Source organism: Marmota flaviventris, chromosome 8 (genome assembly GCF_047511675.1).
Source record: "Marmota flaviventris isolate mMarFla1 chromosome 8, mMarFla1.hap1, whole genome shotgun sequence".
Classification (NCBI taxonomy): Eukaryota; Metazoa; Chordata; class Mammalia; order Rodentia; family Sciuridae; genus Marmota; species Marmota flaviventris.
This window is the reverse complement of record NC_092505.1, coordinates 121,208,855-121,225,742: the sequence shown is the minus strand read 5'-3', so window position 1 is coordinate 121,225,742 and position 16,888 is coordinate 121,208,855. Positions and strand designations below refer to the sequence as shown.

General features: G+C 42.4%; 1 protein-coding gene across 1 annotated transcript in view; it reads left to right on the top strand.

The window, feature by feature from the left end:
- Grk7 (G protein-coupled receptor kinase 7) overlaps positions 1-10,612 on the top strand; it is a 34,261-nt gene extending 23,649 nt beyond the window's left edge. The window contains exons 3-4 of the mRNA XM_027933588.2: positions 2,635-2,909; positions 10,276-10,612. Of these exons, the coding sequence (XP_027789389.2) occupies positions 2,635-2,909; positions 10,276-10,612 (612 nt within the window). The remainder of the gene's footprint in view (positions 1-2,634; positions 2,910-10,275) is intronic.
- Positions 10,613-16,888: the final 6,276 nt, after the last annotated feature.

Here is a 16,888-nt window from a genome sequence, read left to right as displayed (position 1 = left end):
AACAGCAGGGCCACGCTGACTCACACCCGGCCTGTTAGACCCCAGTCGCTTCCAGAACTTTCTTCTGTTTAGAGGCAAGCGCTCTACCACTGAGCTGCATCTGCAACCCTCAGAACTTTCTTGCTCAGGCCAATTGCTCATCAGTGCTTGGATCATTTGTGTTTTCCTTGTTATCCACATAGAAATTTTGCATGAAATTTCATATTGCTGAATTATTGCTTTTAAGTACACACAGAAAAACGTAAGCAATAACACAGCAAGTCACTTAATGAACAGTTGAAACACTGTTGACCTCTTCTGATGTACCTTCTGATATGCATAGTTGAAACCAGTGGGTTAGGACTGTGACCTATGTAAATTTGTTAATAGACTGGTTTTCCATATTTATTGGTGGGTCTTTGGGTGTTTCCAGCTTCTGACCATTTTGAATAATGAAACCATGAACATCTCAATATAGATTCCTTACTCTTTTCTCTTAAGTTGTTTCTTTGAGGTACATACTCTAAAGTTCAATAACCTGGTTGGAGAACAGGAAGTTGATGCCTTTCACTTCCTGTTGCTCTATGTCATGTTGACTCCCAAAAGTCTGAGTCAATTTGCAGAGCACATTTATCTGTTTTTCACAATCTCTGCCAGTAATCCGAATTAATATTTTTATGTATTAATAGGAACTGATAATCATTTTAGGGTGTTCTTTGCATTTTTAATTGCTACAGGAGTTATTCATTGTACTTTAACCAGAAGCAATTGCGTTTTTGTGAAAACATTTTATAATATAAACATATACTTTATATTTCTTTATATTTACAAGGCATATTATAGGTATTCATTAAATATTTATTAAATTAATGAATGTATTAAAATCACATGTAGGGGCTGGGGCTACAGCTCAGTTGGTAGAGTGCTTGCCTTGCATGCACACAAGGCCCTGGGTTCAATCCCCAGCACCACACACACACACACACACACACACACACAAATCACATGCAGTTAGGTGGAAGATGCAGCTAAGCAGCAGAGTGCTCTCCTGGAAAGTGTGAGGGGCACTGAAAAAAAATCACATGCAGTCACAAAAAGATAAAGACCACTTGATGCCACTTATGTGAGGTTCCTAGAGTTCCTTCATAGAGACAGGAAGTAAAAAGGTGGTCGCAGGGGTGGGGAGAAAAGCACCGGGGAGTTAGTGTTTAATGGCTATAGAGTTTCAGTTTTTTAAGATGAAAAGAGTCCCAGAGATTGGTCACACAACAACATGAACATGTTCAAATACTACTAAAAAATTTTGCATATGTCTTATTGCAAGTGTGTGTGTATGTGTGTGTGTGCGCGTGTGCGTGTGCGTGTGTGTGTGTGTGTGTGTGTGTTTGATACCAGGGATTGAACCCAAGGGTGCTTAATCATTAAGCCCCAGCCCCAGCCCTTTTTATATTTTATTTAGAGAGGATCTTGCTAAGTTGCTTAGGGTCTCACTAAATTGTTGAGGCTGGCTTTGAACTTGCAATCTTCCTGCCTCAGCCTCCCGAGCTGCTGGGATTACAGATGAGCACCACTGCACCTGGCAGCAAATGTATGTGTGTGTGTGTATCACACATTGTGTTTAATGGCTACAGAATTTCAGTTTTTTAAGATGAAAAGACTCATATATATATATATATATATATATATATATATATATATATATATACACACACACACACACACATATATATATTTATCTCAGTGATCATTTGTCATAATTTGTCAGTAGAAGTGTGCCTACTGTACATATATGTGTACATACTACATATGCACACACGTATAGTCATACATGTTAAATGAAATTTCATGTGAAATCTTGACAGTGCTAATTTTTCAATGCAGAGATGTGTGATATTAATGTAATTGCACAGAAAAGAGAATAAGAAACATCCTACACTAGATAACATGGAACATTCAATATTAGAAAGTTCTTGGCCTTAAGGAAAAAAACATATGCATCTAGTTTCCCATTATATTGGAATTTTTTAAAAAAGGAAAGCTTAGGGAATCTTTCAGACAGCAAATTGAACTTTTCATCTTAAAGATGAGATCGTGAAGCTGAATGCAGCGATACACAAGGGTAACTCCAGCAACTGGGGAGGCTGAGGCAGGAGGATAGCAAGTTCAAAGCCAGCCTCAGCAACTTAACAAGGCCCTAAGCAACTTAGTAAAACCCAGTCTTAAAATAGAAAGGTGTGTGGGGAGGGCTGAGGATATGGCTCAGTGGTTAAGCACTCCTGGGTTCAATCTCAGGTACCATAAAAAAACAATCAAAACAATATAAGATAATGAGTGGGTAGAGTGCTTGCCTAGCATGTGAGAGGCCTTGAGTTTGCTCCTCACTAGGGAGAAGGGGAGAGATAAGGAGAGGCCAACTGATTTTCTCACTTCAAGAGAAGCCACAACTTTCACTTCTATAATGACCCCAGCCAACAACTCCTTATGTCCCACTGGTCAGAGTGGACCGCATGGCCTTCCCTGGGCTGCCCCAGAGGCTGCTGGGAAGCAGGAGAAGAGCAGTTAGATGAATTGTCACCCCAAGGAAGTCAGGGAAAGTGGGTGCTGGGTGTCTGCTGCGCTCACCTCCGTGTCTCTGTTCTGCTGTTCTGGCGACAGGCTGGAACCAATGGCTACATGGCCCCTGAAATCCTGATGGACAAGGCGAGCTATTCCTACCCCGTGGACTGGTTTGCAATGGGATGCAGCATTTACGAAATGGTGGCTGGACGGACACCATTCAAGGATTTCAAGGAAAAGGTCAGTAAAGAGGATCTAAAGGAAAGAACCATGAAAGATGAGGTCGCATTCCACCATGAGAACTTCACAGAGGAGACGAAAGACATCTGCAGACTCTTCTTGGCTAAGAAACCAGAGCAACGCTTAGGAAGCAGGTAAACTACCACGCCACAGAGGTACGCTGTGACATCCGCACTGCCCGAGCGATTCAGAAAATATTTCGAATTCTTGTCAAGTCCTGAAATTCTTATTATTTTTCTAATGTGATTTACACATTTTATGATCAATTGTCTTCAATGCTTTCAAACAGTATAGCTCTTGATATGGAACTATCTCCAAGGTATGTTTTAATTGAAATGAGGTACAAAACAGCTTGCATTGTAAAAAAAAAAATCAAGTTGAGCGTGGTGGTGCACACCTGTAATCCCAGCAACTTGGGAGGCTGAGGCAAGAGGATCACAAGTTTGAGGCCAGTCTCAACAACTTAAAATAATATTTTTTAAAAGCTGATAATGTAGCTCAGTGGTGGAACACTTGTGCAGCATGTGCAACACCCCAAGTTCAATCCCCAATACTGGAAAAAACAAAAAAGAAAAATGGAAAAAAAGTAAAAAAGACAAGATAAGACCTTTGGCAGTGGAAAAAATAGAGGGGATTTAGATTCTACTATATATACTGGTCTTTTTGTACCAGACAATTACTTACTCTGAGTTTCAAGTTCTTCACAAATAAAATGGGGGTGGTGAGGGAGGGGTTGCAGGTACAATGGTTAATTTTATGTGTCAACTTGGCTAGGCCACAGTACCCAGAAATTTGGTCAAACATTATTCTAGATATTTCTGTGCAGGTTTTTAGATGAGATTGAGACTTCAATCAGCCGACACTGAGTAAGGTAGACCATGCTCCATAATGTGGGTAGGCCTCATCCATTCAGTTGAAGACCTTAAGAGAAAAAGATGAACCTCCCTAGAGGACATGAGAATCTGGCAGCCCTTTTGGGTTCAGACTGCAACTCTTCCCCACAGGCTTTGGACCTGCCAAGCCCTTCACAAATGCACGAGCCAACTGTAAAATAGTAAATTCCTCTCTGCCTCTGCGCCCCTCTCTCTCTCTCTCTCTCTCTCTCTCACACACACACACACACACACACACACACACACACACATGCATACACACAGAGAGAGAGTCAGGAAGGAAAAACTTCCTCTACCTTCTTAGGTTCAGTGCCTGAGGACCCACAAATGAAATCAGCAAAACACAGATTATCAAGGAAAAAGACAGATTTTTGTTCATTCAGGAGTTCACACTTTTTAAAAATGTAAGAGATCATTAGAATTTAAAGTATATATACCATCTTAATAGAAGAAGGGGAAAGGGAGAAACAGGGAAAACCAGTGACCTTTAGGGAAGACGGATGGCCCTTGGAAGGCTAGACGGGAGACATGATAGTTTGTGACCATTTCTGTTTAGGTAGGGCCCTGACTCCTCTGTTGCCTGCGATTAGTCAGTCTTTCCTGTTTGGAAAACTCTGGAGGAGGGGGCTTGGGACAGTGGCGTTATTTTGGAAGGCCCTGCTTGTAAACAGATGGGAGAATTCAGAACCTGCATCTCTTGACTCTCAAACCCTTTCAGCTCCAGATAATTGGGACAGTGGCACCTTCTGGACCCTCTGCCTCCTGTTGGCCCTGTCTCTTCACAGAGCTCTGGGTTTCCGGTGGGGAGTGTGTTCAGAATTACTCAACAAGTAAGAGCAATTATTATTAATCATTACTCAATTGTTCTAAGAGAGATATTAGATGATATTTTGAATTTCTTATATTACTTTAATGGAATTTTTAAGATCTAAGAATTATACAAACATCTGGGCTTGAGGTATAAATCAGTGTAGAGCCTTTAACTAGAATGCACAAGGCCCTGGGTTTGATCCCCAGACAGACAAACACACACACACACACACACACGGAAACCTACAACCACACGGTGGTATGACTGATTTTAATATAGAACCATGTTATGGTTTGGATATGAATGTCCCCTAAAAGGTCAAGTGTTGAAGGCTTGGTCCCCAATACAGCAATATTCCGAGTTAGGGCTTCTTGGAAATGATTGTATCATGAGGGTTTTGATCTCACCAGTGGATTGATTCATTTGATGGATTAATAATTTGGATGGACTTCTGGGATATGATAGAGACTGTATGCAGGTGGGGCATAGTTGGAGACAGTAGGTCACTGGAGGCGTGCTCTCAGGGACTATATCTTGTCCCTGGCCCCTTTCCGACTCTCTCTTTCTCTCTCTATCTCTGCCTCTCTCTTTGCTCCTGGCTGCAGGAACTGAACAGCTTTCCTCCTCTGTGCCCTTTGCCAAGATGTCCAGCTACCCCTCAGGCCCAAAGCAAAGGAGCCATCTAACCATGGACTGAAAACTGGGAAGTGATGAGCCAAAGTCAACCTTTCCACTTTAAGTTGTTATTGTCAGGCATTTTGGCACAGTGATGAAAACACACCAGAACTCAGCAGCCAAATTCTAACTCCTCCAAGTGGTTGCTGGTGGAGTCTCTAAAACAAGATTGCCTTTGGTCAGAATATTTGAACATGGAGGCAAGCATTTAATTTTTGACCTGTTTTTGAATTTTATTTTATTTTTTTCAGAGCTGGGGATGAAACCCAGAACCTCACAAATGCTCGTGCTCCACCACTGAGCTATACCTGCAGCCCCAACCTGACTTGAAAAATAGCCAAACAATATAATATACCAATACAAAGGGAAAGAGTCCTTATCTTTGATTCTTGTTTAAAGTTGTTTTACCATATTGTACAAAAATGAGTATATTTTGAACAATCAAAAAAACTTGTAAATTTTATCAACAAGAAATATTACTTGATTCTTAAAATTAATTTGCAGTAAAACTTTTTAAAAAATATTTATTTTTTTAGTTGTAGTTGGACACAATACCTTTATTCCATTCATTTATTTTTATATGGTGCTGAGGATTGAACCCAGGGCCCCACACATGCTAGGCAAGCGCTCTACCGCTGAGCCACAACCCTAGCCCTAACTTGCAGTAACTTTTAAAGCATGACCTATGATCAAAGTAACTAGTATTTTGAAATTAGATAGATTCTACATCATGTGGAAGTAAAATGTTGAGTTGATTTTCCCATGTAGGTTCCAGGGTTGTATTAGGTCAGTACAAGCCATGTTATGATAATAAGCAAATCCCAAAGTCTCAACAGCTTCCAATGAAAAAGATGATTTCCCATTCACCCGCAGCCCGATAGATACATAGCCCACTGCTCTCCAGGATGTCTCTCTTCCAAGCAGTGACTCAGAGATCCAGTGGAAATTGTTGTCCTTCCAGTCCCAGTGGCTGAACAGAAAGCAGAGAACTCAGAGAGCTATTCCAGCCTCCTCTGGGAAGTGACACGCTTCACACACCACTTCTGTCTCCCCCGGAACCTGTCCGCAGGTCCTGCGGAAGGGTGAGAGAGCTGGCTAGTGTTATCCTCTTTGTGCCCAGGAAGGAGAGGTGGTCCAAATATGGTGACCACTGACCATCACTGGTAGTCAGTGGCTGTCCTGACTCTCAAGGTCAGGGAGTCCCAGGGGGCACACAAACAAGGACAGTCAGAAGGCAGAGGGTGGGGAGACCCACAATTTCTCCAGATGACTTCGTTGAAGGGCTACCACCCGCTTCTGAGCCCACTTCAGATTTATAAAATGAAATGTCAGCAAGCTTTTCCGGAAGATGCCACCTTCACCTACTGGATCATTGCTGGAAGCTGCTTCATTAAGCAAAGCCCTTCTCCAAAGACTCTGCTGTCGTGAGTGTTTTGATTAAAACCGTTGACGACACTAGAGAAGGGGCATGTCAGAAACATCTGTTCGGTGAAAGAGAAAGCCTTCCCACATTTTCATGCCAACTTTTTGTATTTCTAAGAGGTTCATTCAAATGAGATCATGTTTGCTCTAGGTAGTGGTGTCCTCCCCAGCGGAGGCAAAGGCCCAGACAGAGAGTGACCCAGTGGAGAGGCCCAGGGCCCCTCCTGCCTGCCTTCACAAGCATTCAAAATACATTAAGCCTCTCTCCTTCTTTAGCCTCCCCAAAGAGGATTTCCTTCTTTGCCTTGACAAGTCTGGGAGTTAATTTGACAAAGAAGTCAAAAGCTTTCCCAGGCGTTCACAGGGTCTCCAGACAGAGTCGACTGTGAGGTTTTGTGATAAAGTAAAAGGTGAAGACCACTTGAGATTTTTTTGCAGGTTTTGTTCTGATCCATCAGTGCAGCAGAACAAGAGCAAATAACCATGTAAGCCGGTGGCTTCAGCGCTTCTTTACCGCAGAATTCCATGCCAGCAGCCCCGTCTTGGCAGGTCGGCAGGCCAAATCCCATGGTGTGGTCCTCGTGTACGGGCAAGTGAATCTCCGCTCCCTTGAGGGTTCTAAGAGTCCATTGTAATCTCTGTGTGGGGTGCAGCCACACAAGAGCCTCTGTTAATGCTCTGGAATATATTCCAATGCAACAACAAGTTTTTCCTGCACCTGCCTGTTTGGACTTTACCAAAAAATGCTGCTCCCTTGGCAGCCTCTCCTGTTTGTCCAAAGCGCCCTGCAAGGTGATGAGCCTAACAGCATCTCACAAAGCTGCCAGGGAACAAGTCTAGGGTCAAAGCCCCTTTCGTGCTATTTCCAAAGACAGTGCAGGGGTGAGAGTTGCTAATGCAGAAGACCAAAGTGATCAGCTTCGTGGCTGCCTCCACACCAGAGGGGGGAGAAGAAGCTTGGATCAGCGACACAGGAAGGCATAAGGCACAGGGTGTGCGTCCTGCCTCTAGGGACATTTAGTTGGGAGGAGAATGTACAGGTGATCTCAGAGTGGCTTGTGGTTCCCTTGTCTTTCCTAGTTACTTGTCCAAAGGCTGCGGTCAGTCATCCCTGAAGGACACACCAAGGTCACCTGGACCGGTTCCCTGGACATGCTATTTGAGAGCTGTTCATCATGACCTGCGACCCTGGAGGTTTCCAAGCTCCTGGACACTCGCCATTTATCCACGTTAAAGCTGCTTAGAGTGAATTCCAAGGGCCATTGTGAGCCCAAGGACAGGGTGTTCATGCCTGCTGGAAGTTATGGAGGTAGTACATAACTTCCTGGTGGCACGTAGTCCTGTTCCAGCTCCTTGATTCCCTTTGAGACATGCAGGCCTGGCTTCAGTCCTGATCTACTTGGATGGAAGTCTAACTGCATCCTTCTGTCACATTTCAAATCCATCTGATAGATGAAGAGGTGAATGTTACTGTATAAATTACACCTCAATAAAACAACTTTTTATTTATTTTATTTTGAGATAGTGTTGTTTAGGGCCTCACTAAGTTGCCAAAGCTGGCCTCCAATTTGAGATCTTCCTGCCTCAGCCTCCCGAGTTGCTGGGAATACAAGCATGCACCACCACACCTGGAAACAAATACATAGATTTTTTAAAAATCTATCTTTGAAGTTTTGGTTTATCTCCATAACTCTCCCTCCGGGCTCTTATTATACACAATGTAAGTACACAGATACTGGGTGAATAAGTTCCAGAAGATAGCCAGCCTGCATTTTCCTATCTTTTGCTTGCCAGAGGCTTCGTGGCTTGTGGGAGAAGAGAGACACCTGGTAGCACTTCCTGATGCAGCACTGCAGACACCATGGGAAAACCCCAGAAGTCCTGATGGGCTCTGGATACAGTGAGGTCCAGAGTCACAGAACAGCAGCCTAAGGAATGGCTGCACATCAAAGCATCCAACTGAGTTTCTTTTTTCCACAATAAAATTTGATTGCAATTTTTTCTTCAAAACCTCCCCCTATTCTCTGGCAGTCTCCCGTGCACAGTTCTTTATGAGTGCAGAGCAAATAAAAAAGTTAACAATAAAGGTGTTAAAACAAAGTCACCGTATGCCCACAAAGTGCAATAATGACAGTGACGAGCTTCACCTCGTGGAGTAATGCTGGTCCCCCTCGTCTTGTCTCTAGTCATCTCACTGGGCAGTCTACAGGACCTTGGGATCTGATGGGGGTGAGGGGCAGAGGGGTCTCAAGGAGATTCTAGAGAAGCCTTCAATTATTTCCCAAAAAGCCTTTTTTTGATATCCGGAATGGAAAATGTAAAAAAGAGAAACCATGAATGTGAGTAATTTCTACTAAGGTTGATTTATGGCAGAAATTGGCTTCTTCCAAATGGAAGTCATTACTTAATCAGACCAGGAAATGCACTCACATAAAAAAGAAAAAGAAAAAAATTATTCTGAATCCGATGCCATAAACAGTCCTCTTCTTATGTTGTTATAGCCTGGATTAAAGAGGAAGTAAGAGAAGTGTGGCAGGCAGCCCCTGAGAGTGTCCCCAAGGATCCCCCTCTGCTGCCTAATCCCTTCACCAAGAGAGGAGACTGAGCAAATAGAATGTGGTAGAAATGTCGAGATGCCAGTTGCAAGATTAGGTTACAATCTCCTGTTTGGGTGCCCCCTGTCTGTCTCTCTGTCTCTCCTTCCTTCCCTCCACCATGGAGACAGTCAACTGCAGTGTTACAGGCAGCTGTGGTGAGAGATGGAGTCTTGATCAACAACCACAGGGGACCCAACTTCAGTGGGACCTTCACATGAGACCACAGCCCTGGCCACCATCCTGCAACCTTGCAGGAAATCTTGAGCCAGAGACACCCAGCTAAGCCATGTCCACATTCTTTACTCACAGAAACCATGAAATAATAAATGTTGGTTGTTTTAAGCCACTAAATTTGGGGGCAGTTTATTTCACAGCAATACACAGCTAACACACACTTTTTCCTTTGTTCTAAGGCAAATACTGGAACCAGTTCTAGCATAGAGAAGAAGGTTTCATCATCATAACTATAGTCTCAAATTCCAAAAGTATCCTCATTCGCTGTATTGCAAATTGTTAATGGATTGGTATTTGGTTTTGGTTTTATTTTATTTTATTTTTACTTTGTTTGCTTGAGGTACTCGAGACTGAACCCAAAAGGGCTCTACCACTGAGCTACAATCACCCCATCCTCTTTATTTTTACTTATTGTTATTTTTAGTTTTTGTTGTATTAGGGATTGAACTTAGGGGGCATTCTACCACTGAGCCCTTTTATTTTTTTGAGACAAGGTCTTCCTAAGTTTGGCCCCAAACTTGTGATCCTCCTGCCTCAGCCTCCCTGATCAGGGGAGATGACAAGGTGGACCACTGCTCCCAGCGCCACTTGAATTTTCCTGGTGCTCTATGAAATGCCAACAATCAAAGTCACTCCCAGTGCCCAACTCTTAAAAAAAAAAAAGTCACATCTCCCCGTGCAGTTTGAAGGCCAATCATGGGAACGCTACTGTCTGTGCATACTGTGGAGTTCAGGGTGATTTTACGTTGTTATTTTTCAAGGTCATCCTTTAGGTCACTGAGTGGCCTTTTCAGTGTTGGGAGAGAAGAAGCCGGTGGCTCTGCCTTGGTGGGTCCAGGTCTCAGTCCCTTGTCTGCTGTCCCCCCAGGGAGAAGGCGGACGACCCTAGGAAGCACCCTTTCTTCCAGACGGTCAACTTCCCGCGCCTGGAGGCCGGCCTCGTGGAGCCCCCGTTCGTGCCCGACCCGTCGGTGGTTTATGCCAAGGACGTGGACGAGATCGACGACTTCTCCGAGGTCCGCGGGGTGGAATTCGACGACAAAGACAAGCAGTTCTTCCAAAGATTTTCCACAGGCGCTGTCCCCGTGGCGTGGCAGGAAGAAATCATAGAGACGGGATTGTTCGAGGAACTCAATGACCCCAACAGGCCGTCCGCGGACGGGAAGGGCGATTCCTCCAAGTCTGGGGTGTGCCTGTTGCTCTAGAGGGTTCCCCCCAGCAGCGGGGAGCAGCCTGGGCGCCTGGGACCCAGAACCTGCTGAACCAGGGCTGGTCAGTGGGAGGACACTGCCAACCAGGACTGGTCAGGACAGGCGGGCTCGAGGCTGAGACGTGGGGTCCCCCTGTCTCTGTCCCCCTGACCCCCATGAAAATCAGCAGAGCCCCAGTTTTCACTGAGGTCTGGGGAAAGGAACCCTCAGGTTTATTTTGCTAAAACTACAAGCCTGAGCCCTTCCCCATCACGTCTGTGTGAATGACGCAAAGTCCCAGGGTCAGAGAATGGAACTTTGTGGTGGACCCAGCAAATGAGCATTTGCAATTCTTAGTAAATAATCATTTTAGTTTTTCCTCTGTTTATATTCTTTCTTCTCCTCATCCTTTAGCATTTTGTCTGCTTCTGTGCTTACAAAAAGGATTTCGAAGCTGGGAATCAGTGTCCCTGATGCTCTCTCCCTAAACAGAAATGGATTGTTAATATTTTGGCAAGAGTTCGGATCACAGAATCATTTTTAATTTCACTGACAGTTTTACATTTTTTAAAAATAATTTATTATGATAATGTTCAAGCATTTTTTTTTTTTTTTTTTTTTTTTTTTTTTTTTTAGTTATAGGTGGACACAACATCTCCATCTCGTTTATTTATTTTTATGTGGTGCTGAGGATCAAAATGGTGCCTCACACAGGCGAGGCAAGTGCTCTGCCATGGAGCCACAACCCCAGCCCATGTTCAAGCATTTTTATTGTAAATCTCTATAAGAAGTATTCTGTAAGTTTAGTTGAGGCTTTTAATTAATAGATTATAAATTGCTTATACTTGCAATTTTATCTTCCATCAGTTCCCAAACTTTACTGAAATTTGGAATTGCCTAAGGATCTTTTCAAAATCGATGCCTCTTACCCCCACACATTCTGATTTCCACCCCTAGGTATGAAGTACAACCTGAGCATTTAGAGTTTCAAAAATCCCCAGATGATTCTAATGTAGAGCAAATTTTGATAGATGAGCTGGGCATGGTGGCTGATGCCTGTAGTCCCAGCTGCTCCGGAGGTTCAGGCAGAAGGATCACAAGTTGGAGGATAGCCTGGGCAATTTAGTGAGACCCTGTCTCAAAATGAAAGTGTAAAAAGAGCTCAGGATATAGGTAGAGTGCTTGCCGAGCATATGCAAGGCCCTGGGTTCTCCCCAGTATCACACGCACACACTATGTTCATTTGGTAGATGCACTATGTATATGTACATATTATTACATATGGGTTTTGTGTTAGTGAGCTTTGTGATACTATAATAAAATGCCTGAGATTATCAATTTAAGAAGAGAAAAGGCTTATTTGGGTTCTTGGTTTTGAAAGTTTCTGTTCATGGTTGGTTGGTCCAGTTGCTTTGGGGTCTGAGGCAAGAGAGCACAACATAGTGGGAGTCCATGATAGTGGAAGAAGCAGCAGGAAAGCGAGGGAGAGGAGAAAGATGGGCCCAGGTCCTGCCAACCCCTTCCAGTGCATGTTTCCAGTGCCCTGAATTACATTCACTGGGCCCCAGCTCCTAAGGATCCCAGCCACCCAATAGCACCAGGCTTTAGACCAATCTTTCAACACATGGGCTCTTGAAGGATGCTTGTCCAAACCACAGCAGGTCCTTATTCTGGTTATTCCAAACCTCAGTCATACATTGGACAGCCACTTTCCAAACGTCAAGACCATGTCATTTTGACAACTGCAGTGTAAATCAAACAGAAGATAAATGGTATTTGTCTTACAGAGTCTCTTCTCCTTGCACCTTGATCTCACATATCTTGGAAGGACCATCTCTTGGCTTGTAAAGGCCTCAGGAGACACATGGGTAGAAAGTGAGTTGGATAAATGGGGGCCTCATTTCAGGTGCCCAGCTAGTGCTGTGTTGTAGTGTTTGTACTTCCTAAAAGCCCAGCAGAAGTGAGAAGACCAAGGCTAAAAAGAACATTTGAATCACAAATATAAATCTGGGTGATATATTTAAACAAAAAGAAGAAGGAGGAGGAAGAGGAGGAGGAGGAGGAGGAGGAGGAGGAGGAGGAGGAGGAGATAGATAGATAGATGTGTGCACAAGGAAATCTCACTTGTCCCAATGGTGAAACATTTGGTTGAAGTCAGTTTCCAAGTTTTGTCTCTTGAGGACCCAATCCAAGCTTGTAAAGTACAGGCCAAAAAAAAAAAAAAAAATTGGTTAGCTGGGTCTGGCTGACAGTAATCCCCAAGTGCAAGACAGCATTAACTGTATCTGGAATGAAAAAGAAGAAACTTGCTGGGAGCAGAATCCTGGCTCAGTGCACATGCTGAACCTCAGCATGCTTCCTGCTTCTCTGAAGCCTCACCTGGACACACTGCAGAGTCCAGAGTCACCAAGGCAGGATTCAGGGGTGTCCAGCAGAATCTTCCTAAGGCAAGAAAGTAGATTGTAGTTTCTTTTTCTTTTCTTTTCTTTTTTTTTGTACCAGGGATTGAACCCAGAAGCACTCAACCACTGAGCCATATCCCCAGCCCATTTTTTACTTTTTTATTTTCAGATAGGGTCTCAATAAATTGCTTAGAGCCTCACTAAATTGCTGAGGCTGACTTTGAACTTGTGATCCGTCCTTCTTATATATCTACAAGCCACCTGGGATTAAAAACATGCACCACCATGCCCAGCTAAAATTTCTAACAAGTCTATTTAACAACAACAAAAAAATGGACTAGAAATCTGATTATCCAGAGCAATTCAATAGTAGAGTTCAAAGGATTTGGCTTTACAAACATTAGATGTTTTTTAAAAATAATGTCTTGCTGGGCATGGTGGCACATGTCTGTAATCCCAGACTTGGGAGGCCAAAACAGGAGGGCTAAAAGTTTGAGGCCAGACTTGGTATTTAGCAAGACCCTGTCTCAAAATAAAAAAATAAAGAGGGTTGGTGATGTAGCTAGTGTGATACAGTGCCCCTGGGTTAAATTCCCAGTAACACATATTCTCTCTCTCTCACACACACACATACACACACACACTATTTAAAAAGGGACAAAACCAGTGAAACTCCACATCCTGAACAACCACAAGAATTGAATTAATTAGAATTAATTAATTTGAATAAGTTATACTCTGTATGTATAATGTGTCAAAACACTCTGCTGTTATATATATATATATATATATATATATATATATATATATATATATCTACAAAGAAAAAAAAATTTAAAAGGGGGAGGGGGAAAGGTAAATAAAGTTATCTGCTGTGGAAATCTCATTCAGCCAGTGACCAAGCACCACTCAGAGGGTGGGAGAACTCAGGTTTGTTTACCAGTGGGCCAGGTGAGCTAGCTCTCCAAGTTCTGGGCAGCGAGCTGAGGTTACATGAGGCTTTTATAGGAAATTCGACATCCTCTCTGAGCCATTACAGCTTTGGTGGGTTTGAATTCTTGGCCTGTGTGACCAAACACCATGCACAGGAATTCTCGTGATAGGCAATTCACAGAATGCCGAACAAAAGTGTGAAACACCCGCATGTGACATTGCAAATGAAGTGGCCTTCACCACAGGCAGCAGTGACTCAAGATAACTGAAGCTTACATCCCTAAGAATTATTAAAAACAAAACAACAACAAAAAACATCTAGCATAGAAATGCTACTATTTAAACAACACTCTAAAGATACCAGTAATTAAGTATCGCTTAAGTAACACTCTTCCCCTCTTTACAATGATCAAATCTATACAGTAATATTTCCCTCTTCATAACTACTTCATTAAAATAGATAAATAAATAAAAATGGACAAAGGACTTCAAGAAAGGCAAAACAAAGGTAAAATTTTAAAAAGTAATATATGGTTGCATTGGGTCCTTAATGTAAATATTCACTGCTTTTGATAAACTTTAAATTCAAATCTGTTTCATTTATTAGAACTAACACAGGAAAATAATTAAATAAGTCACAAATAACTGTAGAAGTGTCAAATAGCCATGACCTAGGAAGTTTGTGTTGAAATCTAATTATACGTTGAGCCCTATCCTAGGTGGTGCTGGGGATGCCATAGAGAAACAAGATGACCATCTAAAAAAGGCCCCTTGTGTGATGTCAGATGCAGATCCCAGTTGGTGTTATCATTCCCATTTGAAATGAGGAAACTGAGGCTTTACAACTCTCCCAAGTCATATTTTTTCAGAGTTGGTGTAAAGATTGGCAATGACTGGATGTAAAGCACATGGAACAGGCCTGAGGTATAGTGGGGGCATGGTCATCTGAAGACAGTGGTCAGCAGGTAGCCTTGGGTTGAAAGGGAACAATTCGAGGTCAGAGGTCAAAACAATTCAGGGCTGAACCAGCCCCCCCCTCATGAAAGGTTCCGGAGGAAGTGAGAAAAGGAAGATAGCTGGGTTCCTGGGAGTGGTTGGGAAGGAAATTTTCCGTGTGCAATGAAAGAAAAGTTCTAAGGAACTCACATGAGGCCAAGGCAGAGGTGAAGGAGGCATGCACCCCCCTGGGCAGGCCAGGGGAGGAGAAATGCTGGAAAGGGTGAAGATGCAAAGAGGTTGCAGGCGAGTCACAAGTGGAGACTTAACTAAGATGAAGCCTGAGGCCTCCTCAAAGGAAGGAAGCGATTATTGAGAAGGGATGATACTTGCTTGTTTTTCAAACATTAAAATGAGCTTGTGTGGGTTTGTTTTTTTTTTCCTTAAGAAAAGTTCAATAAACATCATGAGACATCAGAGGAAACAAAGACTTAATGTGAGTTAAATATTTAGACAAAGAAGAACCAGGGAGAAGTCATTTTTATTCTTCCAGTTTGCCAGGTATGGGCTGGGGATATAGCTCAGTTGGTAGAGTGCTTGTCTCACATGCTCAAGGCCCTGGGTTCAATCCCCAACACCAAAAAAAAAAAAAAAAAAGTCCCAGTTTGCCAGGAATTATTTTGAGGAAAAACAATTATTTATTTATTTATTTTGGTACTGGGGGTTGAATCCAAGGGTATTTAACCATTGACCCACATCCCCAGCCCTTTTTACTTTTTATTTCAAGACAGGATCTTGCCAAATTCCTTAGGACCTTGATAAATTGCTGAGGCTGGCCTCAAACTTGTGAACCTCTTTCATCAGCCTCCTGAATGGATGGGATTACAGGCATACATCACAGCACTCGGCAAATGTTTGTTTCTTAAAGGAGAAGATGAATTTGGATTTTTTTTCCTTTTTGCGGGTGCTGAGGATGAAAATCTAAACTTGTGCAGGCTAAGCACACAGCCTACCCCTGAGTTTTGTCCCCAGAAGATAGATAAATTACTTGGAGGGGCTTAGAATAACCCTGCAAAGCAGGGGGTATTTTCACAGGAAACAGTGATGAGTTATTGGTTTTAATGTGGAAAGCTACAATGGTTTAAAAATCACTCTCAGGTTTTTATTTGAAATATAAATGTTAAGATGCTTCTAATTTAGGGAACCAGGCATGAATGTGAAATAATTTAACAATTTAAGTCTGGCTTCTCAGGAATTGCTAGAGGCATGAATAATGAGATTGCACAGATCCACTTTTTAAAGACCATTATATTTTATGTCTCATCAGAACAGTTGAATAAGAAGTCGTAAACTATGTAAATTTTTGCACAGTAAAATGTAATGAAAGCCGATTAATGAAAACAAAGACTCTTTGATTTTTTTCCTTTTATTTATTTATTTATACAAATAGAGACTCTGATTTTTAATGGTTGTTTGGGGCACATATAAATCTTAAAGGGGGGAGGGATGATACGAGGAAAAAGATAAACATGAGAAATATTTTGTGCTTGAAAGATTTACCTTATTGGCCATTTTGATTATCAGAAAATAAAAATAAAAAGACTTGCCTAATTTTCTTGGATTATCTAGAGGGGAAAAATGCAGTTACTTAGATTTAGTTATCCTTTCAATAACTAGTTATGCCTGCCCCGTGACAGCCTCCATTTTGGCTTGGAGAGATACTGTGCATTCTGTTTCCTCAAGGTGATGATGATGGTGATGGTGATTATTTGGTACCAGGAACTGAACCCAGGGGCACTCAACCACTGAGCTACATCCTCAGCCCCTTTTTTTTTTAAATGCATAAATTAAAATTTTATTTATGAATATATGAATCACGCCACACATTTCCTTAAATAATTTCAAAAGCAAGTAATATATTTTGTTTAGTCAAACTGATGAACTATTATTAAAGTATTTTTGCAAAATGTTTGATCAAGATATGAGCATAAATTCAGAGGTCACAAATCTGTGTTTTTTA